Below are 24,385 nucleotides of genomic sequence, written 5' to 3'. Positions count from 1 at the left end.
ACAGAATTAAAGTCCCACTAGGATAACAACAAAAACCTCTACTACTAAACATTCACATTCATTCATTTCCTTGTATCACGACACAGAAAACGATGTGGCCGTGAAGCTGGCCTAACCCAAGTTCAGATTACACAGTAAGGGATAGAGCTGAGACAAAGACCCCATAAGCTATACTACAGTAAAGAGAATTGGGGTCGGTTTTCACACAATTCAAGTTGCATGCATTTAGCATTCGATAAAAGTGTCACTTTTTTTTTTTTTTTTTTTTGTAGAGACAGAGTCCCACCGTACCGCCCTCGGGTAGAGTGCCGTGGCCTCACACGGCTCACAGCAACCTCTAACTCTTGGGCTTACGTGATTCTCCTGCCTCAGCCTCCTGAGCAGCTGGGACTACAGGCACCTGGCACAACGCCCAGCTATTTTTTTGTTGCGGTTTGGCAGGGGCTGGGTTTGAACCCGCCATCCTCGGCATATGGGGCCGGCGCCCTACTCACTGAGCCACAGGCGCCGCCCAAAAGTGTCACTTTTAAATGCTTTGTTGTCTAGAAATTGAACGTTCACACCAATGGGCAAAGTATTATATAAAAATAGAGAATTTTGGAGAAAGATTTTTACAGAATTTGAGTTATTTTAATCACTATTAATCATACACATAAAATATTAAAGCCTTAGAAATGTATGAAAAGCTGGGAGGTTTGACCAATAATACTTCTTGTACTCTATCCGTATTCACTGCAGAAGGAAAGCTGTTTATATAGAATGCTTTTAGTCTGGCATTTCCTAGTCTGCAGCGTGATTACGCCTCACATATACTTTTAAAAAATTTCACAAGGATAAATGTCCTTCTGAGAGCCCTACTTTCTTTAGTAATTATCGTCACAGAACTATCAACTAATTCCCTTGCTCTCTATTCAAAATTTACATCAGTTTTGTGTTTCACCAACTTTTGTATTGGTACAACTACATTTTTAAAATTTAGTAAACACTTACATTACCCTTAGAATATGCCCAGCTGTGTTCTAAGAACTCTGCACATACATGTATGAACATTCTTCCTGTTAGTGAACTCTGGTGCAGACTAAGGTTAACGACGCCTTATTGCTTCTAAAGCAGTTACTTTACCATGTTCTGCAAACTGTAGCTCTGTCATCAAATATAATCCTTACAAAAAATCAAGGAGACACATCATTTCCCCATTTAGCGGAATGAGAAGAATCAGCTAAACAGAATTCATCGCTTTCCCTGGGCCCCAGCAGAGGCAGGACAGCATTAAGAAGTTACACGCTACCTGGAGACGCTGCATCCCGCCCGTGGCGAGAAGCGAAAGCAGTGACAAAGTGACTCAGGAAAATCTGGGGAAGACAGATGCTTTCCTTGTCTCAATTCTGGTCACGGCTTCACGGTCCAGAGAGTGTCATGGGATGTCCAACCTGTGGCCTCCAGGCTGCATGCTGATTTTGTGAAGACTTTTTTTGCTTATCTGGGTGCCACAAAAAGTATGCCTAGACTTTTTTTTTTTTTTCTGCTAATCAGCTTTTGGAAGTGTTTGTGTATTTACTGTTTGGCCCAAGACAACTCTTCTTCCAATATGCAGGAGAGAAAAAAAATTTGAAAAGGTTGAAACCCCCTGGCTCTACAGATACGTTAAAACATATCAGAGAATACAATTTAAATATGTACAGCTTATTGTCAGACACTCACACATTAATAAAGCAGATGAACAAAAGAAAAAAAACAACTTAACAATAGAAGATGGGTTCATAACACAAGGATCTGATGCTATTTAATGATGAGATTTACTAAACAGACATGGGAATATTTTGTTATAGTAAAAAAATCACAAGTTACAAAACTGATATAGAATAATCAAATTTCCAGGCTGGTTGTACTAGCTCACACCTATAATCCCAGCACTTTGGGTGGCCAAGGTGGGAAGATCTCTTGAGCCTAGGAGTTTGAAATCATTCTAGGCAATATAACAACCTCGCCTCCCCCACTAAAAAAAATTTTTAAACAATAATCAAATTTCCAAAACAATACATTTCAGTCACTATTTAGAAAAAAAGTTATGTATTATGAAAACAAAATTAGTAAAAGTGGATAAAAGTAGGAATAGAATTATAATTTTCGATTTTTACTAAAGATTTCAACATATAGCTATAGCCACAATACATTTATAGGAAAAGTCTCCAAATCACCCTCCACGGCTATATGAAGACACAGGCACACACAAAATGATTTTTTAAATTATATTACCATCTGATCCAGATTACTGTCAGAACATCGGTATCACTTTTCCCAGGGATCTTCCATTTCTTTATTCTTTCATTAAATGTACTTTAAGAATCTTTAGCAAGCCTCCTTTATCATGCTAGATACTTATACCTTCCTAACCAGGCACAAGAGGTCAAATAAAAAGCTTAACTCAAAAGGCTTAAATAAAGTTTTCAGGAGCAGAACCAATTCAGGACTTGTTTTTCATGTAATATAAATACTTTTCATTTAAGGGTCTTTACAACTTTACAGTAAGAGTTTTAGCATTTCAAGGCCGGGTGCGGTGGTTCACGCCTGTAATCCTAGCACTCTGGTAGGCTGAGGTGGGTGGATTGCCTGAGCTCAATGGGTTCAAGACCAGCCTGAGCAAGAGCCAGACGTGGTCTCTAAAAATAGCTAGGCGTTGTGGCAGGCACCTGTGGTCCCAACTAACTTGGATGGCTGAGGCAAGAGAATCACTTGAGCCCAAGAGTTTGAGGTTGCTGTAAGCTGTGACGCCACAGCACTCTACCCAGGGCTACAAAGCAATGCTCTGTCTCAATAATTACGATGAAATGGTGGCTTAGGGAAATTTAACTTCTTGCTTGGAAGCCTGTAACAAGACTGTTACGGCTGGGCACATCACAGTTAATGTGAATAACAGTATTAACTACAGTATGTTGACAGAATCCAAGCACTGTAGATTTGCCATCTTAGAATGGAACATCTTTTGATTATTTAAAACTATGTTGTAAATCAAAACTACTTTGAGATATCATCTAACTCCAGTGAGACTAGCCTATATCACAAAATCCCAAGACCAGAGATGTTGGCGTGGATGTGGAGAAAAGGGAATACTTTTGCACTGCTGGTGGGAATGCAAATTAATACATTCCTTTTGGAAAGAGATATGGAGAACACTTAAAGATCTAAAAATAGATCTGCCATTCAATCCTGTAATCCCCCTACTGGGCATATACCCAGAAGACCAAAAATCACACCATAACAAAAATATTTGTATCAGAATATTTATTGCAGCCCTATTCATAATTGCTAAGTCATGGAAAAAGCCCAAGTGCCCATCGATCCACGAATGGATCAATAAATTGTGGTATATGTACACCATGGAATATTATGCAGCCTTAAAGAAAGATGGAGACTTTACCTCTTTCATGTTTACATGGATGGAGCTGGAACATATTCTTCTTAGTAAAGTGTCTCAAGAATGGAAGAAAAAGTACCCAATGTACTCACCCTTATTATGAAACTAATGTAGGACCTTCACATGAAAGCTATATCCCAGTTATAACCTAAGAATAGGGAGAAAGGGGAAAGGGAGGGGAGGGAGGGGGGAGGGAGGCGGAAGAAGGGGAACTAATGGGATTACACCTGCGGTGCATCTGACAAGGGTATATGTGAATCCTAGTAAATGTGGAATGTAAAGGTCTTAGCAAAATAACTAAGAAAATGCTACAAAAGCTATGTTAACTAATGTGATGAAAATGTGTCAAACGATATATGAACCAAGTGTATGGTGCCCCATGATCATACTAATGTACACAGCTATGGTTTAATAAAAAAATAAATAAATAAAACTATGTTGTCAAGTATTCCTTCCACAGTGTTTGCTGTAGCACAGTAGTCCTCCCTCATCCTTGGGGGACACCTTCCAAGGCCCCAGTGGATACTTGAAACCACTGATAGCATTGTTACACTACATTTTTTCATGTGTATTTATGCTTTGCCTATATGTGTATTTATACATGTATATACACACACAGAGGGTGCCAAAAAATGTATACACATTTTAAGAAAGGAAAAAACTATATTAAAATTATAGTACTCTCACCTTTGACTTCTACAATTACAAGATACAATTGTACAAAGAGAACAAGAGAACAAATTGTATGAGTATATATTGAGTATTACAAACTGTATTAGTATTTATTGAGTATTACAAATTTAATAGTTTTTTCTTTTCTTAAAATATGTATACATTTTTGAAACCCTCTTTATATATATATGTGTATATATATATATATCCCTAGTATAAATGTTCATTTATAAATTAGGCACAATAAGAGATTTATAGCAATAGCTCATAAAATAGAACAATTATAACAGTACATAATAATTAAGGTTATGCAGATGTGATTCCCCTCCGCCTCTGAAAAAATCTTATTGTATGTAACATTATGGGGCTGTGGTTGACCTTGGGTAATTGAAAGTGAAACCCAGGTGAGGGGGACTACTAGACAGTTAGCAGACTAGTACATTACAGACCCTTTTACACAAAACCTAGACTTACCAACTGTCCTCCAGTTTCCACCTTTGCTTTGGGTGCCTACCTACGTTATATGATCCTGCAATGCCTTAATGGATTGACATACAATTAAACTTTATAGGGAACTTTTCCTTAGTTTGTTTCATTTTGGTTCTGTTTTTACTGGAACAAGTTGGTAGGTGACAAAGTCATTCTTGGTGTAGCACCTGCTCTTAATACATTATGAAAGTCGACCTAAGGGTGTAAAGGTCGCCATTCATGAGAACAGAGTCAGCAAGGAAGAGCAACAGGTTCTGTGCTTATAATGAAGTTCTGTTATACCTCACGGATGGACAGAGGGCTAGACTGGTCAATGATGTCCCTCCTACTGCCGGGTCCTGATACTCACCAAGAATGTCCCCCATGTGTAACAACCTGAAGAACTCCACTAATAACAAAACCTAAACAGGTTCTAGAAAACATGGATTCTGGACATTAAGGAGAGAAACTGTTACATAGATTTGTTCATTTTCCTGGACACCTGGCATCTGCTATGTTTCAGGCATTTAAAATGTTACAACATGTGGTCATGTTGTAACATGTTACAACATGTGCTATAGCATTCTGCTTTCCCTGTCTGTCCTAGGAACACCATGGTATGGCAGATGGCAGGTTTTCTCTTCTATAAAGCAGGGATAATGACATGTAAATCACAGGATTGATGTCAAGATTAAATTGAATGAGACCTTGCATATGACATATTTAGGGAATATAAATATTCAGTAGGTGTTCCTGTTCTGCAGATAAGAAAGAACATTATTAGAAGCTCTGGGGTCTCAGAACCTTGGAAGATGGGGAGGCTAAATAACAGAATAATTTAAAAATATATTCAGAATACCATAAATTATACTGCTTGGTTCTCCCTGTTCAAGGAACAGAACAATGATGCTGGTAATTCACTGAGGAAATACACTGACTACATTTGGGCTTGAAACACACTGTAATTTTTCTTCCTTCCAATTTTCATCTTAATAATTTTTTCTCTCTTAAAATAATGTTAATATGTTTGCTTTGTAAAACCACAAGTGAAAGAAAAGGCAGCTGGTTCAGAAATGTGCTTCATTTAAAAAGAACAATAAAAGCCAATGTAGTATTGAAAACCAAGTTACCAGTATTTAGGCTGGCCCCTCAGCACTGCAAAGGATGAGAAGGGCCATTCCATTTCATGAACTGATTTTGCACATTGAAAATCTGTTTCTGTTTGATTGGCTACCAAAATAGGATGATTTCCTGAACTTAGAAAGTGAAAATGAAGTAAGTTTTAGGCTGGAAAACAGAGCTGTAAGAGCAGAAGAGTTCATGGTGCTGAGGGAGTCCCAGCACTCACAGGCTTGGAAGGAAGGCTGTGCTCAAGTCTGCCTGGAGCACAGCAGGCACCCAACAGGGTGGTGAACAGGGTTTGGAGGAATAAGCCTTTGGATGTTCAAAGGATAATCCCTCTGGATTTGTAAAAGGGAAACCTTATCATAGAGAGAAAATATGCGATATCATTGTTGGGTAAAGATTTAGGAAAAATAGTTGGGGGTATCTACCATGAAAAAAATCGTGAGACAGGCAGTTTTTTCCTTCCTCTCAGCCACTGAATAGAAAGATATAGTTTTGGGAAAAGTGGGACACTTTTCGCCTTGAAATTCAGGGCAGCTTCACGCTTTTGAGCCCCCTTTTAAAAATGTTCTAAGCCCATTTCTGGTGGTAGGGAATGGCTGCGGCTGATGGTGCCGTCTGCTGAGGACACCGGGAGCCCGAGCCGGGTCCTGCATGGGCCTGGTGCCCACCTCTCCACTTTGGAGCCCACCCAAGCCCTACTGCACACACAGGGGCCAGGAACTCTCAGGCTCTTATCTACAGAATTGTCCTGGAGCACAGTGGCCAGGCCTGTTTCCAGGAGGGCAGTAGGTGGGCAGATATCCCCCCTTCTGCCAGCATGGCATTTCACCTACAGAATCCCATGAGAATGGCCACCAAATGGTGCTTACATGCTCACTTAAAGTAGCTCAAATTATTTACATGGCTATAGGCCCCCAGCAAAAGATACTCCCTAAAGAAGCCCTGGAGAAACAGGAGTGTGGACATTGGATTTAAAGTCAAGTCATCAAGTTAGGATACAAAGCAGTAGAAAACATCTTTTGAAGAAAACATAGAGAAACACCCTTGCACATACACTGATGTATGTATACACATATGTGATTGTTTTAATTTTTTTGTCTTGATCTTCTGTAAAAATCTAATTTATAGGCCATATATTTAGTTTCTAGGGACATACATCTTTAAGATCTTCCTTTCTTAAAATGTTTCCCCAAATACTTGTTTCTCAGGAACAGGGGATTTCAGGGTTGTAAAGCAGTGACTGTTTGAGAAACTCTGGCTTAACACCTGATTGGGACTTTGTTCTAGAACTTCTTAGAGCCTTGAATAGCTCAAATAAGCTGCAAAAAAGCAAAGGGTGGTATAGCACCCAGGATCATACTACCAAAGACTCCCTTTTGAAGCTACTGACCCTAGTATTCCCCAAAACACTTTGGAAATGCTACTTTAAAAGAATAATGCAGGGGCGCAAGGGCAGACCACACACACACACACACACACACACACACACACACACACACACGTTTTTTCCCTAAATTATTCTTGGGAGGAAAAATAGAGAACAATGGCTTTTCCTTTGAAAGGTAAATACAAATCAAATCTGTCAAGTATAGAACATAGATGTTTTGGCACGATAATCAAATAAATGAGGTGAAAGATATGTTGATTGGTTTGATCTAACCATATCAGATTGTATTAAAAAAAAATCAGCACATCGTACCTCACATAAGCATGAATGTATTCATGATCTATGTGTATTTGACTTAATAAAAAAAAAAGAAAGAAAGGTAAATACAGAACCAGAATTCCAGGTAAGGACATTTTCCAGGAAAAAATTCTATCTATATTTAATGTTTGGGTCATTAAAGGGCTCTGCAGGCCTAATGATTTCCATTTTCAATCTCAGGTCACACTCAGGAGAGCACCATGACACTTTAGGTATAGGGGACAAATCCGCCCGAGACTGGGTATATTTCAAAAATTACATTTTGAGCTTCTGGGCAGGATTAGTATAAATGCTCCTCCCTTCCCCCCAGCACATCATAAAAATAGCAACTGGCTATACAAAAACCTATCTTCTAAATGTAGATGACTCATTTAGGAAAACATTAATATTTAAGTAAAATGTAAATGGATCATTCTATATTATTACATGTATCAGGGAAAACCTTTCCAGATACGTCTCAGCTTTCAGTTTTCAATACTGTACTTCCTTGCAGTTAGCATCTCACTGCTTCTAAGCACTTTTATTTATTCTCCTTTACCAATTTATCTGGGCACTGTCAAACACATTGCTGTCCAGATGATGTGACCCACACACTTATGGCAGGTACCTGCACACATCTAATGTTACAAGTACACTCCTGTACATGCACGTGTCCAACAGCCCCAGTATGGAGCTCTTTCAGTCACACGATTTCTAAATGCGCAGGTATACTACATTGATGTTAGCCCGAAGGCTGAGAAGTGATTAGAGGCAGCAGTTATAAATGGTCAAAATAACTTGACCAAAATGCACTTGACCCAGCTGCATCTTTCCCTGGGAGAAATCTGTGAACTCACTGTGCTGCTGTCAATGTCAGATTTGTGCTACGTGGAATCCTGATGGCTCAACACAGAGGCTCCCACAGTGTGGTCTCCAGACTGGCAGCAGCAACAGCCTCTGGGAGCTCGGGACAAATGCAGATTCCTGACCCCAACCCAGACTCTCTGAATCAGAAACTCTGCTAGAGGTGCTGATGTAACACAAAATGGGCATTTATATCTCCAGAGGAACAAGAAAAGCAAGAAATAATCAAGATGTTTGAGGAAAAGGCAACATCTGTAAATTTTTAAATAAAGTGAGACGATATCACTCAAGGAACCAGAAAGCACACTGAAATCTATACACCCCTGCTTCTTTCCCTCTTGACATCTTGATATGAGACACTCCAAGTCCTCCTCTGCAGTCCAGCTGCTGGAGCTATATGCTGCTTCTCAGATTCAAGAAAATGAGAAGAAACTTTTCTGCCCCCTCCCTAAAAAAGAAAACAATACGTGTGAGGCTGTACTCTCCAACATGCACCCCTATAATGTCTCTGGTGGTCAGTCCTTTTAAATTGCCTGGCAGACTGAAGGGCAGACGTACAACCAGAAAATTATAACAGATGTAGGTGGGGAGGTGCTTTTCCCTCCCTTCCCCACAGCCGGAGCTCACGCACAGCACCAGCAAAGCCCAGGAGCAGAGCTCTACCACTGGGCTGTGTCCATGAGCAGCTGTAGCTGGAGAAGGCTTCCCCTCTCTCTACCCAGCTCTGAACTTTTCACATCAGGTTCATTCAATGATAGCAGCAAAGTTAATGCTCCCAGGTGTACTTAGTGGCCTCTCCTGCCGTTTGTTATTTTCAAAAGTGCTTTTGTACTTTCCCCCACCACAAAGAGTCCTTATCTACAAGTCAGTAAACTGCAAATTAAAAAGAAAGAACACTTCTGAGCCTCATCATTATTTCACATGTCTGTGTGTCACGGTGTCTCTCCTTCAGCTGCTTCGTCTACTGCAAGACGTCCTCAGCTAAGTACACAAGGCTTCTGGGTGACCGAAGTCTCCATTTGTGACGGAATTGAGAGGATGCTCTCTGAGTGTCCAGGAGAGAGGAGCAGAGGAAGGGTGCTATCTCCCTAAAACACCTTCAGTTTGAACATTCACCTAGTGAAGACGACCACAAAGCCGGGAAGAGGCCCATACAAAGGGCTGCACCAACGGGGAACTAACTGTTCACGCCTGGTACCAGGGCGACGGCCGAGGAGCATCTCTGAATTCACAGACACACAATCTGCCCACACACTGATAAACATGCAATTCCTCTCCTCAAAGGAGCCATAAATCACATTTCAAACCCTAGTTTCCGAAACTCAGAATCTCATGCAAACAACAGAGAAGGAAAAACAATAGCTCAAAGCATTGTGCCTCAAAAGGGACGACAAATGATGATTCCCCACTGCATTGCTTCTAGAGTTTTTATTTTCTAAGGCCCCTGTTATCTCTGCAGTTATTGACAAGACGTGACTGCAACAGAGATATTGTTGTAATTGGTCATTTATATGCTCAGTCATTACATGATTGCATTAGTGCCACTTGCACAATGGAAATATTATTTCAGACAACACTGAGAGGAAATGACATTGGCCTGACGTCTTTGGGGACTTCCACCTGCGAAACAAAGAGATGGATTCCCATTAAGAGCAGTTCTGAAAAGTCACAACTACTCTTGAGTCAATGAGACAAATCTAGCTGCCAGCAGGGACAAGCCTCGGAGCAGCTGCTGGTGGGACACATACACCCAGGTGTCCTCGAGAGCAACAGGAACACTGACTCCATCTGCTGAATCACGTAAATGGTACAACCCTGCTGAAGGGAGACAGACTTGAACTTATTCACCTCTTTTGATTTCATTTTCCAATTCCCTACTAGGAATCAATATAAAAGAAATAACAGAAGGCACAAAACATGAATTCTTATGTGCAGAGGGTGCCAAAAAATGTACATACATTTTAAGAAAGAAAAAACTATATTAAAATTGTAATACTCAATAAATTTTGATAACATTTGTTACCTTGTATATTGTATCTTCTACCTCTCGTAATTTCAGAAGTTAAACGTGACTTGAATATTATAATTTAAAAATAATTTTTCCTTTATTAAAATGTATATACCTTTTTTGGCACCTTCTGTTGTGCATGTGTGAACATATATATACAGATGGTCCCTGAAGTGCTGATGAAGCAACAAAAAAATCAGGAGCAACCTGTGGCCAGCAACCAAAGGTCGGTGCATCCAACTAATAGGCTGCTATAGCTGAACATATTTCTACAAACACAATATTAGAACGTGAAAAATGCTCCAAAAAATTAGAGGAGTCAGGAATACATAACAGTACAATGCGAATTTTATGGTGCAAAACTGATATACACTCTGGCATTGGGAAAAAGACAGTAAGGAAATAGACCAAAGGGCATTAGTGGTTATGTCACAGTGGTGTGATTTGAGTGACTACTAAAATCTTTCATTTTATACTTCCTGGTATGTACCCAATTTTCTACAATAATTATATACTACCCTTAATAATGTAAGAATAATTTCACACAATATACATCACTGATTTAAGAATGTTTTAGACATATTAAGTAATTAAGACAAACCTGAATGATAATGAAAACCACATTGTTGGTTCTGAAGTCTGCCATTTTCCCTGGAACTGACCCCTGATAGTCCTTTTGCCATGGCAGTGCCATGGGCATCCTGGAACCAGCACTCACCTGGGAAGGCGTAGTCACGCTGATTTCTGGAACAAAGTTATCCTCAAAGAAACTGATGATATTCTCCTGCTGCAGTTCCTTTGTTGGGGTGACTTTAGGCAGAGGTGGAATGGGAGGCCCTTTCCTTGTCTAGGAAACATTAAATATAAACATTAATCCAGCCAAAGATGATGTGGGAGACATGAAGAAATGTCCTACGAACAGAACTAGATGGACAGATTGATCTCTGAATGCAACTTAGATAGAAATAAGCCTTCCTGAACCAGGGAAACAATGTTGTCTACATAGGGGCCTCTCAGATGCTGCGGTGCTCAGTATGTTACATGTATTAAACATATTTTTGATTTAGAATATTTATCATTTATCTGGTTTATCAGAACGTAACACCATGCCAAGTCAAGAAGCAGCTGTGCTTGAAAGCATGAACTAGACTGGGCTTGGAAAATAAAGATGGCAATCTTTACAGTTGGCAATCTCTACAGTTACCTTTACCCAGCCCTTAGTGTTTCTTTCTTATTTTTTTTTTATTAGTCATTTGTACATAGATCATAAATACATTTATGCCATTATGGGATTTAATGTGTTGACTATTTGTACAAATTGGAGTGCTTACATCCTACTAATCAACATAGCCTTCACCTCATTTACCCAATTACAGCATTAAGACATTTGTGTTCCACACATGATAGATCCAACTTGTACTTGCAATGTCCTCCATAGATGTGGTCCCCCTACCTTTATCAACCCACCCCCTCCCCTTTCCTCCTTCATCCTAGGCTATAGTTGTGTTTCATTTTTCAAATGCAAGTGTGAGTGATTATAAATTGGTTTCACAGTAGTACTGAGTACACTGGATATTTTTTTTCCATTCCTGAGATACTTTACTAAGAATATTTGAAGAAGCCTAAGTGCCCCTCGACTCATGAATGGATTAATAAATTGTGGTATACGTATACTGTGGAATACTATACAGCATTAAAAAAAATGGAGACTTTACCTCTTTCATGTTGACATGGATGGAGCTGGAACATATTGTTTCTTTTTAATCTCATGGTCCATACCGTTTTATTAAATGGCTACTCATACACGATATAGTACAAAAGAAATGTGAAGTGATATATAAAGTAACTGCTTTTCATGGCAGTACTTCCTAGAATGTAGCCAAAAGCCCCAAGCTGGAGAAGGTTTCATGGAGAAGAGAGGATTGAATGGACCCTTCAAAGAGAATTCTAAGAGCCAGAGTTGGCAGAAGAGGAGAGCACGCTAGCCCAACAGACTCAAGCACGGGGCGTGTAAGGAAGTATAAAAAGTCAAATAGGAAAATGGGTAGGAGAGACACAGGGACCCACGCTGGTTATCCCAGCACTCAGAGAAGCTAACACAGGAGGGTTGCTTGAGCTCAGGACTTGGAGAGCAGCCTGAGCAAGAATGAGACCCTGTCTCTACAAAAAGTAGAAAACGTAGCCAGGCATGTTGGCGGGTGCCTGCAGTCCCAATTACTTAAGCGACTGAGGCAGGAGCTCACTTGAGCTCAGGACTTTCAGGTTGCTGTGAGCTAGGTTTACGCCACTGCATTCTACTCTGGGTGACAGAGCAAGAGTCTGTCTCTAAAAAACAAACACACACACCCACACACAAAGAAAGAAACAAAAACCCAGACTGCAGATGCCTTAGTGAAAATCATAATGCCCACATCCTACACCTCAGGCCCCCCAGCTGGAAACTTCTCCATGGCACTAGTATTCCTGAAGGGACCACCTCTCCGTGAGTGCTTCCATCCACCAAAATATTTCGTCTTCCTACCTGAGACGGCGACCTAGGCCGTGCTGGTGCAGGAGACGCAGGTGCCAGTGTGTGATTCGGACTGGCCGTTGGGCTCGGGAGGGGCGAGGGCTCCTCGGGGGGCGACGGTGTCTTTGCAATGCGGAGAGGACCCGAATCACTAGATGAACACAGAGGACTCAGCAAGGGGCCTTCTAAGGAACAACACTCATGTGCTCGGGGGTCTCCAGAGAAATCCTGAAGCATCCTGACGCATAAGGTTATGTTATTAACCTGCTCCCCCTTCCTGGTTAATTCTGGCCAACAGTAAGGGTGATGGTGATAACTGGTACCAGTTACTGCCCGCTGTGGGCCAGACCCTGTTCATACACTATCTCTTCTCTTCACAGTGGCCATGCCATATTGTCCCCACTTTACAGGTAAAGTGGGGCACAGAGAGGTTAAAACAACCCTAAAGCCATCCAGCAATTTAGTGGATGTGAATGCAAGTAAAGAATTCAAGAATTCCTTTGAATTACTAAGAATTCAAGTTCTTAGTAACGCAAACCCCTGCTCTTTCAAACAAACCCTGCAAGCATCTTCCAAACACAGGCTGGATTAATTTAACTAGTTCCATTTTTTATTCACAAGCCAATCTTGCCATGTTACAATCTACAGAAAAACCTACTCTGAAAATTGTAAATTTTATATTAAAAGGCAGCCTTAGCATAGGGTAAATGAAGATTTTGTAGACATGCTCCCTGATGACATTTAAAAATAATTCCACTAATTCACTTCTCTTTCTGCACCTTATAAACCAATGACTCAACTCAGACACCTTGAAATGTACAAATAAATCATGTGCTGAGTGAGATTCAGTAATGTTTACGGAGCACCCACCATGTTCCCAGCACCAGGCCAGACACTTGGGAACAGCCCAAATGTGATGACTAAGAAGCACTCGGGACACATCCTACTCTCTAAGAATTTCTAAAGTCTACAGCTAGAAAGAACAGAGCCTATACCACCAAATAAAACGGCACATATTCAGCAGCATGGTTTGCATCTTCACGGGGCCAGGGGAGCAGGGTCCTTTAGAGAACACAGACACGCATGATTGGAGCCACATGCCAGCAATCATGTCCTCTAACAGGAAGCGCACCCCCAATCTAGGCTTAACAGAGACTCCCCTGAGCTCACTCACCACCTCGCTCTGCAGAGGAATGTTGAAAAAAACAAAAGGAACATGTGTTAAGAGGTCCTGGCTCCACTTGGTCTTCACTTTCTCTGATTCGGGAGAAATCATCAGGTGCACCTGTCCCTTCAGTTCCACGTAAGGGGGCAACCATTACTTTTTACAACACCCAAACATAACATCACTTCAATATTCCTATTCTCCTTTTTCCTTTCTGTCTAGCTCATCGGTGAAATAACGGTATTGAAACAGTAACAGTAACAGCAGAGCTCCTCTCCTTAGGTAGAGAAGGTAAGGCTACTGCTCACTTAGTACAGCAGCCATCCCAGAGACTATGAGGGCAGCTAATCCACAGACCAGGGGAGAAGAAAACTAGCCATCTGCAGAGGGATGCAAACACGACCGTACACAGAAGTCGGTGCAGGAGTATGGCTGTGTTGTCCTAACTGCATGCGTCAGAGTGCTCATGCTGACTGATGTTACAGCTGCACAGACAGACTGTCAAGACTGTCAAGTTCAATAGCATCTTATATTTTCTCTACTGAATTAAAAGAATAATGAGACATTTAACCAGACAGGTTATTGAACTTACTTAAGGAAAGCAAATGAACTACAAAGTCACAAAATGTAAAGCTAGGTCTTCCGAATCCCTAGCCTGTGCTCCCTTGAGTACCTAATGCCTGACAAGGATGGAGGAAAAGGGGTTCCAAACACAAGAGGAAGCGTGATGCCAAACCTCGGCAAGGCAGACATCCCCCTGTGGATTACTGGTCCTTCAGTGCATCTGACTGGCATCATCAAACAGCAGTATGCCGGAGAACAGAGACCACTCCCTGTCTGCCAGATCAATAGGTAGGAGGTAAGACAGTGAGGAGGTCTTACTTCCTCTGTCCTTTCCCAAAATGGATTCATCAAGGATGTCAGCCCTCATGATAAGAATCAGGAGTGCCATAGGTTTGGGGAATTCTTCTCTTCTCCAGAGAAAGTAACAAGTGTGCAACTAGAAACTATATATTAAAATTTCACACCATTGCTATCTGGCCCTGTAGAAAGCTGAGAAAGGCAGATAGTTCTATTGTGGCAATAAAAACCCTCACTGAGTAACTGTACACACAGAACTAAGGTCAGCATCAGCCCTCAGGTGGAAAGCCCCTTGGAGACTTCTATAAGGTGAAGGAAATAGCGTAGGCTGGGTGACAGCCTACAGACATTTCAACAAGCAGCATATTCAAAGTACTCTTATCAACACTGGCCTACCTGGGAGCTCCTTGAATGGTGAAGGCCTTGTCGGCGTGCTGGTCACCCAGTTTCGTCATCACTTCATATAGTTTGTGGCAAAGCTAAGGGGACAGAAGCCACTTGTGTATTAGCTGCAAATCATCCAGGTGCCAATTCAGGCTGTTCTCCCCAAGAATGAAAGTACTTATTGAGCAACTAAGAATCTTATGATAGTTTGGATGGCCTCAAGATAACAAATTCTGTACATCATCCAAATTTAAAATCCATGTCAAAACTAAAATAAACTGAAAAAGCATCAAGATATATTTATTAACCAGAGTACATATTGACTCCACTAGAAATAGCCACACAATCTCCCCAATAACTAAGAAAACATCAGTCAACAACAGAGTTGTCCCTAAATATGTTGAGACCAATTTTAAGATATTTTTCACTTGAAATCCCAACTTTACAAATGGGCTGAAAAAGAAAGAGGCTCTGAAACTGTGAAAAAAGTCTGCCAAAGATACAGAAAATTATGTGGTCACTACAAAACACAATGGCAGCATTACTAGGAGTGACAACCCACAACTGAAGAGAACAGGCAAGCGTGAACTCTTGGGATGAGACTGTGCCATTTCACTCGTCTCCAAGATAAACTTTCCCTAACTATACATTCCATATGTAAAAATAATCCATCACGACTCACCACTGCAATTTCCTTATGAAATTTGGCTTCGAGGCTGGAAACGTTTTTGAAAGTATTGACATAAAATCCAACTCGTCTACCATAAGGAAATACAAAGGGGAGAAAAGAGAAAGGCAAAGATGGCAGTCAGCAAACATGGATTTTTAACGGCAATGAAGCAGATTAAAGCCGTATTTTCCTCATACAATTTTGAATAACATTAAATAAAATACTTAACACAATGTATGCTCCACCTTTCCTCATCTGTGAGTGTATCAAAAAAGAAGAAAAAAAAGAAAGAAAATCTTTTGGCATAGAACACAACTTCTCCTGGAATTAAGTTACGACCCTAAAACAGTGGTTCTCAAACTTTAGTGTTCATCAGAATCATCTGGAAGGCTTGTTTCAGATTTAGTAGCTCTGTGTGGGGAGACTGAGAATTTGCATTTCTGACGGAGACTGAGAATTTGCATTTCTGACAAGTTTCTAGGTAATACTGGTGCTGCTGGTTCAGAGACAACACTTTTAGAACCACTCCCCTAAGTATGTGTTTATATTTTACATAGGTATCTTGCAAATGTTCTGAGATTTGACATATTTATTATTAATTTTTATAAAATATAAATGGTCCAGGTTCAGTATTATATATTATACTCCTAATGTGTTTTATAGAGGAAAAATTAATTCCAATTGGTCAGCAAAAGTAAGAGCATCCTTCACTGAGCAGAGAAATCGTCCTGGAGCACTGTGAGGGGCAGCCTGTGATCCTTTCTCTAGGACCCCAATCAGACAGAGACAGTCATTCTTAACACCTTTCTTCCTTCAGTTACTCAGCTAACAACCTGATGGCAGCATATTCAACCTCTCCCCAGCTCATTTATCAAACTCCCAGCTAAACCCCCAGCTCCATTTACTACTCACAATGGTCAGTCTCATGGTTTCCTCACCAAATGCTAACACAGAAAATCATGCTATTCATATGAACATCCAACCAAAAAAATAAGCCCCCTAACTCATGATCCTAGCATCCTATTTATATACACTCTGTGGTGGCCACTGCATACCCCAGATCATGCCATCACTCACAACTGTCCCACTTCCAAAATGGGACAATCCAGTGGTCTACCCACTAACCTAGTTTCCTAGGCCACAAGTGCCCTCACTCATTCATTTCTATTCCAACTGCTGACTTTTTTAACTCCTACGAGGTCAATGACCATTGTCCTCTAGGCCAGAGGTTCTCAATCTGTGGGTCATGACCCCTTTTTAACAATGAAAATACACTGCGGCATTAGGAAGGTTGAGAACCACTGCTCTAGGCTATGATGTTCAAACTTTGCATAAATAAAATGAAACTCAGTATTTCCTCAAAACTTCCCTTTCTTCATATATGGTCTGTCTCTTTAAGAGAAAACCTTTCCTAACCACCCAAATTATAGTTACCCATCCCATGTTACTCTCTATTAAATTATCCTGTTTGATAATAATAAATGAAATAATAAATAATAATAAATAAATTAAATTTTTTGTCTGACGTCTTGTTTTCTTCTTTGTTTTTTAGGCAACTGCCTTTATCCATCCTTCAATGTAAGCTCAAGAAAGAAAAACAAAAAGTTTCAATACAGAATTGTTAGCACCTAAAAGAGTGCTTGGCACACAGTGGTAGTCAATAAATATTTGCTGAATGAATGATACATGAATCTGACAACTGCCTCTCTCCTGTTTTATCAACATCATCTCCTCCTGGAAATTGTCATTCTGACCTTAAGCCACATTAGGCTAAAGTTCTTTAGCTACTATGAGCCCACATATCTGCTTCAGCTACTATGCCTTTATTGATGCTCTATATCAGCCTAAAAATATCCTTTCCACTAAATAGTGACTCTACTCATTTGAAAAGATTTATCTCAAGTATTACCTTTGGAGTCTTTCTTTCTTTGTGATACCTCTCTATCATTTCCTATGAATTACAAGCTCCTTGTAAAAATCATACAAACATACCCTAGAATTTCCTCTTTTAAAATTGAAATTGCACTCCCCTCTAGATAGTAGTTCATTTCTCTTCTCCTTCATATATCCAAAAATTTTAAAGTTTTTTACACATGGCAATAATGGAGGAATGGAGAAATAACAACAACAACAAAATGAGATACACTGAAAGCAATTAGCAAAACAGTAGACAGAAATACTACTTTCTTGGTAATGACATTAAAGGTAAATGGACTAAGCACACCAATCAAAGGCAGAGGTCCACAGAAGGGATAACACCCATAGACACACACAAAAGAGCCAACTAAATGCTGCCTATAGGAGATGAACTTCAAATTATAATATACAAATAGGTAGGAAGTAAAAGAACAGAAAAAGATACACCACGCTAAATTAAACAAAAGAGAACTGGAGTGCTGTAGTAATACCACATATCAGATAAAACAGACAAAATTTATTATCAGACACAAAAAGAACATTATGCAAAGATAAAACAGCCAATCCATCAAGAAGACACACTAGTTATAAACATACATAAACTTAACGACACAAAACCAAAATAGAAACCGAAGCTAACAGAATTGAAGATAAAGGAGATCCAATAACAGTTAGAGACTTCACTATCTTACTTTCAGTAATAAATAGAACAAATGGCAGAAGATCACTAATAAAGAACTTGAACAACACTATTATCCATCTAAACCTAACAGACAGAAATAGAACATTCCATCCAACATTTGGAATCACTTTGTACAGTGTGATCAGGATTTTACGCATCAATCACTAGTATTTACTATGTTCATTACGGTGGGCCCAGCATTATATGTTTCACTGTAGGAGGAACAGAAGTAAAACATTACCAATTTCAACTTCAACGTTGTGCTGTATGTTTGGAAAGAGACATATGGATTTATGAAGTAACTTGAAAATTCATGACTGCATGCAATTTCATTTTGATAGAGAGGCCCTAGATAAAGGCAGCAGGATTTACAGAAAACAAAACAAAACACAAAAGTGTTTTTAAATGCCACATTTAGGATCTACAAGCTTTCTAATTTTAGGCAAAGTGTTTAACCAATATGGTCCTTAGCTTCTCATCTATAAAAAGAAGACATAAATAATTATGATAGAGGTTATATATGTAAAGTACATGGAATGATACCTGGCAAATAAAAAGTGTCAAAATATGATCTCCCTCTTGCTCTTTCACAACACACACACACACACACACGCATGTGCCAATACACCCATATACACACACAGAGCACATAATTATTGTAGTTAAGTATTCTGGACTCACTCAAGAAACAAACTACATACAAAGGAAAGCCTAAGCCAGGTTTTGAACAAAAGGCAGGATCTGGATAGAAAAACTAGCACTGATTGATGTTATTTCCTGAGTGCCAAAATGAGGGGTTAGATTGGTTTAAAAGCATTGAAATATTTGTACTGTGTATGATCAGAAAAGGGGAAAACGTTGTTTCCAAAATTATTCCTCAGATGCTCCCTTTGTTTTGCAGTCTCTGCAAAGTCTTTTATGTTATAAACTTTGGTAAGTAGTTTACTTTGAATAAGCAAATACTACTAATATTTGAGGATGGTACATAAGCCTGTGGTAACATCTGTCAATCCTGCTTGTGAAGGCTCATCGAGATCACTAGGGGAAAAGATCAGTTACATATCCAACACATAGTAAGGAAAATAATAAGTATTTGTCTCTTGGCAATTCTGGTAATTTTCCAAGGGTATTAATTCATAGTTGTCCACTGGCAACTTCCCAGGGGTATTATCTCATAACTAGAAGTATTGAACATTGTGGTACTCAAGCCTTTTTGAAGAGCAGCTCATAAAGCAATGAAGTAAGTAATTACATTGGAGATTACAAAAATTTCTCTGTAGGGAAAAGGAAAAGAATAACTGTTTTATTTGTATGCAAATGACAACATGTGTTTGAAACAGAATATCTACTCCAAATGATGATTATCTCTGGAGAACTACAGTCTGACCTGATAGTGTCTTTAGTAAGGATAAACACCCTGATGTAAAAGACTTACATAAAGATACTGAATATAAGTATTCCATGAAATGTGAGGGCAACATAGTATTATCTCTATTTCTGAAAAACTCAAATCATTTCATATCATTTGTGATTTTTAAGAGGATATGAATAACTAAATAAATTCAAATATAAGTACATATCTGCTTCCTCTACTTCTCTAAAAGTTTTATATATTCACAATTTAAATCCTCGCTGGGAAAGAGAAGATGCCTTATTTATTAAGGTCCTACCCAGTCCACAGAGATGCCAATGTGGACCTTCTGAAAGAAGAGAAATACAGGATGTGGTCAAAGACAGAAATAAAAGGCCAGTCTACCATCATACCCCAGAAGAGGATGGATGATAAGGGTCAGAACAGTGGGAGTTTACCTAAACGGTCTGTGAAGCTAGTGAATGATGCCCCATGAATATGTCAATGTACACAGCTATGATTTAATAAAAAATAAATAAATAAATAAAATAAAATGTTGATTATGATGTGAAAAAAAAAAAAGAACAGTGGGAGTGAGAAAAGAGAGGGGGAGACCAACCCAACAGACTACACTAAAAAAATGGGACTATTTCCTTATTGGCCCTTTGGTTTCTTACAGTTAACAACTCCAAAGTTTTAAGGCTTTGGAGCCCAGCAAGAATGCTACCAAAAAGAAAAATGCAGGGGTTGAGTATCTTAATAATCAGTGAGGTAATTTCCATACATGTTGAACTTTGGGCAATGGGCTGTCATTGAGGTAGACATTTCTACAGATTAGTTTGCAGTGAACTAGCCAAAATTTCATCCAGATAGTTTGGTAGCTCAAAAATTAATGCCAAGATCCTGTTAGTGACCAAACTTGAGAACATTAGAGAAGAACATAGAAAATAACAAACTCTACGATAGTCCTTGGAAATCCAATTTTAGGGGATAAATAAAACCTCTAGAATTTATGCATCAGAAGGTGTTAAGGGTAACCACCTAGTTGGAATCTAGGACCAGAATACCTGACTTAAATCACTGTGTCATGGCAAATACAATTCTGTTTCTTTAAGGTAGTAGCATAGGGGTGCTGATGGAAATTGAGGAACATAAGGTACCACTTCCTCCAACAACCTTTAAGTTCTACCATGGGGTAGAAAAAATAGAACAAACTATAGGAAAGGCACTTAATTCCATGAGAAATGCAGAGTAGCAAAGCTGGAAGGCTAGATGAGTTCTTGGAATAAAGAATGTTCCATGAAGAGCTAAAGGGGTATGTTGTACATTGAGGGCAGCTTTCCTAATGCTTCTCCCTGAGATTTTGCTCTCCACTTGAGAAATACATCATGGGCTAAAATTGCACCACCCAACATGGCAGCTGCTAACCACACGTGGTATTTTTAATTTAAGTAAATTAAAACGAAATAAATTAAATTAAAAATGTATCTCCTCAATTTACATTACCATATTCCAAGGGCCCAATGACAAGTAGCTACCATAATGGAAAGGTAGAGAACATTTCTACTGGACAACGCTGAATCATCACAGATGATAAAGACAAGCTATTCACTGTTTTTGACTTTGTAAAGGGAACATGTACAGTCTGCATAGCAGCATTTTTACCTTGACCATAATGATGGTAACTCTTCTTGTAAGTCAACATTAAACTCTTCAAACACTTTCTGTGCTTTCTGAAATTCCTCTTCAGCCTAAAAATAACATACATGTTTACACTAAAAACCAAGCTATTTCTATATGCAATAACACCATTTAATATAAAACATAAATAGCCTTATGCATCCTGGAAACACTCTGGAAAGAGAGATTAATTGGTTAAAATCCACACCATTTCTTAAAATTAAATATTAAGGCACTTAAAACTGGCAACTAGATTGATTATAATGGTTGCTTTTGCAGTTTCTGGTTAGTTCATTTATTCTATAAAAATAAGCGCCTTCCACGTAGATTCTGCAATGGATACTATACTGGACTCACCCATGAAATACTCAGTCTCGTAGAAAGTCTAAATAATTACATTATAGGTGTATTAAAAAGAGACTTACAATGTGTATGGATTATACTGAAGGGAAGAAGGTACAGAGAAGAGAGAAGTGTTCGCAAAGAGAAGGTGGTATTTTTACTCAATCTTAAAGAATTAGAAAATGTTTGCTAAAGAAGAAGTTGGGAGGGTGGTGCCTATGGCTCAGTGAGTAGGGCACCGGCCCCATATACCGAGGGTGATGGGTTCAAGCCCAGCCCCGGCCAAACTGTAACAAAAAAATAGCCGGACGTTGTGGCGGGCGCCTGTAGTCCCAGCTGCTCGGGAGGCTGAGGCGAGAGAATCGCGTAAGCCCAAGAGCTGGAGGTTGCTGTGAGCCGTGTGATGCCACGGCACTCTACCCCAGGGTGGTACAGTGAGACTCTGTCTCTACAAAAAAAAAAAAAAAGAAGAAGAAGAAAAAGTTGGGAAAATCAGTATGATACGCAGTGGTGGAGTTCCTTGGGGTGGAATTCTAGCTCTCTCACTGTGGGGAATGGTCATATTGCCTTCCCTTTGTGCACCTCGCAAAGGCTGTCATGAGTGTTAAGGCCAAGTATTACAGATGAGGGGTTGAACAGGGTGCGTGGCATGAGGCCTCCCCTGAAGGGCAGTTGCTACTAGAGCTGCTGAGGAGCTGACATGGAGGCCATGGAGGCTCTGTCTTTGGTGTATACGGAAGGTGTAAAGGCGGGGAAGGGCAGACTGACAGTTGATAAGCCTGGACAGGTAAGATATAGCCAGACTTGAAAGGCCTTATATGCCACGCTAAAATATTTAGAATTTTTTCTATAAGAAAGAGGAGCCATTTAAAGATTTAAGGAGTAGAGAGACACATCTACGTATGCGATAGAGAAAGACCATTCAGGCAGCCAAGTGCAGGCACAGGAAATGGCCAAACTGAAAGAAAAGGGTGTAATTAGTAGGTGACTTCTTAAATCCCAAGTTTTATTTGAAGATTTCAGCTTGAGTTTCCATCTGAATCTGCACTTCATCATCAAGCGTAGACCACCACATATGGAAATACAGACACACATTACTTCCTTTGATCCTACAACATCGTAGGCAAAAGTTTATTCTCAGCAAAACGTGTGAGTCAGGGTCACCCTCTTGAACTCCACAGTAACAAATAAAAACTTTATTTTAATTTAACAAAAATGGAAATCAGCTCACAAGTGCCAGCTTTCAGTTTCAATTCTGCTCTGATTCCAACCTTCATTAAAAATAAAACATTTAATTTTAAAAAGCTGAGCTGTGTGGTAAGCAGCATCTACCCTGAGCTCACTTCCTACCTTAGAGATCCGACCCTCGTCCTTCCTCTTGGAGCTCTGTAGAGCTTCCAGATGGTGGCGGGCACTGTCGTAGTCCACCAGCTTCCTGCTGCGCTTGGCAATGCGGTTCTGCCAACAGGGAAAACATGTGCTAAGAAAGAGACACAGTCACAGAGTCTACCTTTAGCTGAAAGATGCCAACAAGCTTTCTATGTCCAGAACAGCTGATGATCTTGACTGGGCATCAAGGTAACGTGAGATTTTAGTAGATAAATGATTCCTAAAAATCAGACACACCCTGCAGTCTTTTGTACAGAAGTTATCAGATCACTATCTTCTTTTGTGATAACACTTAGGCCAACTATGCAGCACTGAAGACAGAGTTTGCAGTCAAAAACCTAAAAAATTCCAGAATTGCTTGTGAATAAACCTATACTCTCCATGATCCTCTACTCAAAATCTCTAAGTGCTCTGTGTTGAAGACAGTGGAAAACAATATGAGATTTGGTTTTATAATTCTAATAATACTCATATTAACACCAGTTCTATAAAAGCAATTTCCTTCCTAAGAAATCTCTTTTCCCCTAGTGTTTCACACTCCTCTCTGTTCATTAAAATCACGTGAACTAATGTGTCATTTTGGAGTAGCTGGTGTTCAAGACACAAGGGAGATTGTTCTAATGAGCAAGCTCTTTTCCATGGGCCTCAACTGGATACCATGAGAAAGTCTGGGAAAATGACACTCCCTGGTAGTACAGGTGAGAATGAGGTGATCTAATGGAGCCCAGTGAATTGGCATGAAGCCTTGCTCATTTCCACGACCATTTTCTCTTGCAAAGCAAAAACTCTAGGTTGCTTCAGGGAACACAGAACCATTCTGCCCACAGGGGCCAGGCAGAGATCCACACTTCTGAAGGATGAGTCATAACAAACACAATCTGGCTCTGAAGGCCTGGGAGGTTTAAAGAACCCCCTTTCCTCTAAGATACAGGGAAAGATAATTGCTACAGACAAAGGGAAGAAGAGAAAAATCTCAACCCATAGGATCTTCTTGGGCCCAAGAACTGACTCCTGTAAGAAGAGAAGTTCTGCTCCCACTTGGGTAAGAGAAGGAAACTCTTGCCCAAGACAAACCACAGATACAAAGCAGGTTGGCCTAAGACAAGGCCAGAAAAGGATAAAAGGGAACAGCACTGACTTCACTGTAAGCCTAATACTAAAAAAGATGCACTAGCTGCCTATCACTGGAGCAAGGG

At 39.8% G+C, this 24,385-nt stretch overlaps 1 protein-coding gene across 3 annotated transcripts in view; it reads right to left on the bottom strand.

Moving 5' to 3' along the window:
• The window catches only part of AMPH (amphiphysin), a 299,359-nt gene that overhangs the window by 64,578 nt on the left and 210,396 nt on the right, over positions 1-24,385 (bottom strand). For all 3 annotated transcript variants that reach the window (XM_053608793.1, XM_053608795.1, XM_053608796.1), the window contains exons 6-11: positions 23,151-23,258; positions 21,444-21,529; positions 15,841-15,916; positions 15,171-15,253; positions 12,761-12,899; positions 10,958-11,086 (exon numbers count right to left, since the gene is read on the bottom strand). In XM_053608793.1, the coding sequence (XP_053464768.1) occupies positions 10,958-11,086; positions 12,761-12,899; positions 15,171-15,253; positions 15,841-15,916; positions 21,444-21,529; positions 23,151-23,258 (621 nt within the window). The remainder of the gene's footprint in view (positions 1-10,957; positions 11,087-12,760; positions 12,900-15,170; positions 15,254-15,840; positions 15,917-21,443; positions 21,530-23,150; positions 23,259-24,385) is intronic.

Source organism: Nycticebus coucang, chromosome 11 (assembly GCF_027406575.1).
Source record: "Nycticebus coucang isolate mNycCou1 chromosome 11, mNycCou1.pri, whole genome shotgun sequence".
NCBI classification, from domain to species: Eukaryota; Metazoa; Chordata; class Mammalia; order Primates; family Lorisidae; genus Nycticebus; species Nycticebus coucang.
The sequence above is the reverse complement of the archived record's forward strand: the minus strand, read 5'-3'. Positions and strand labels throughout refer to the sequence as shown.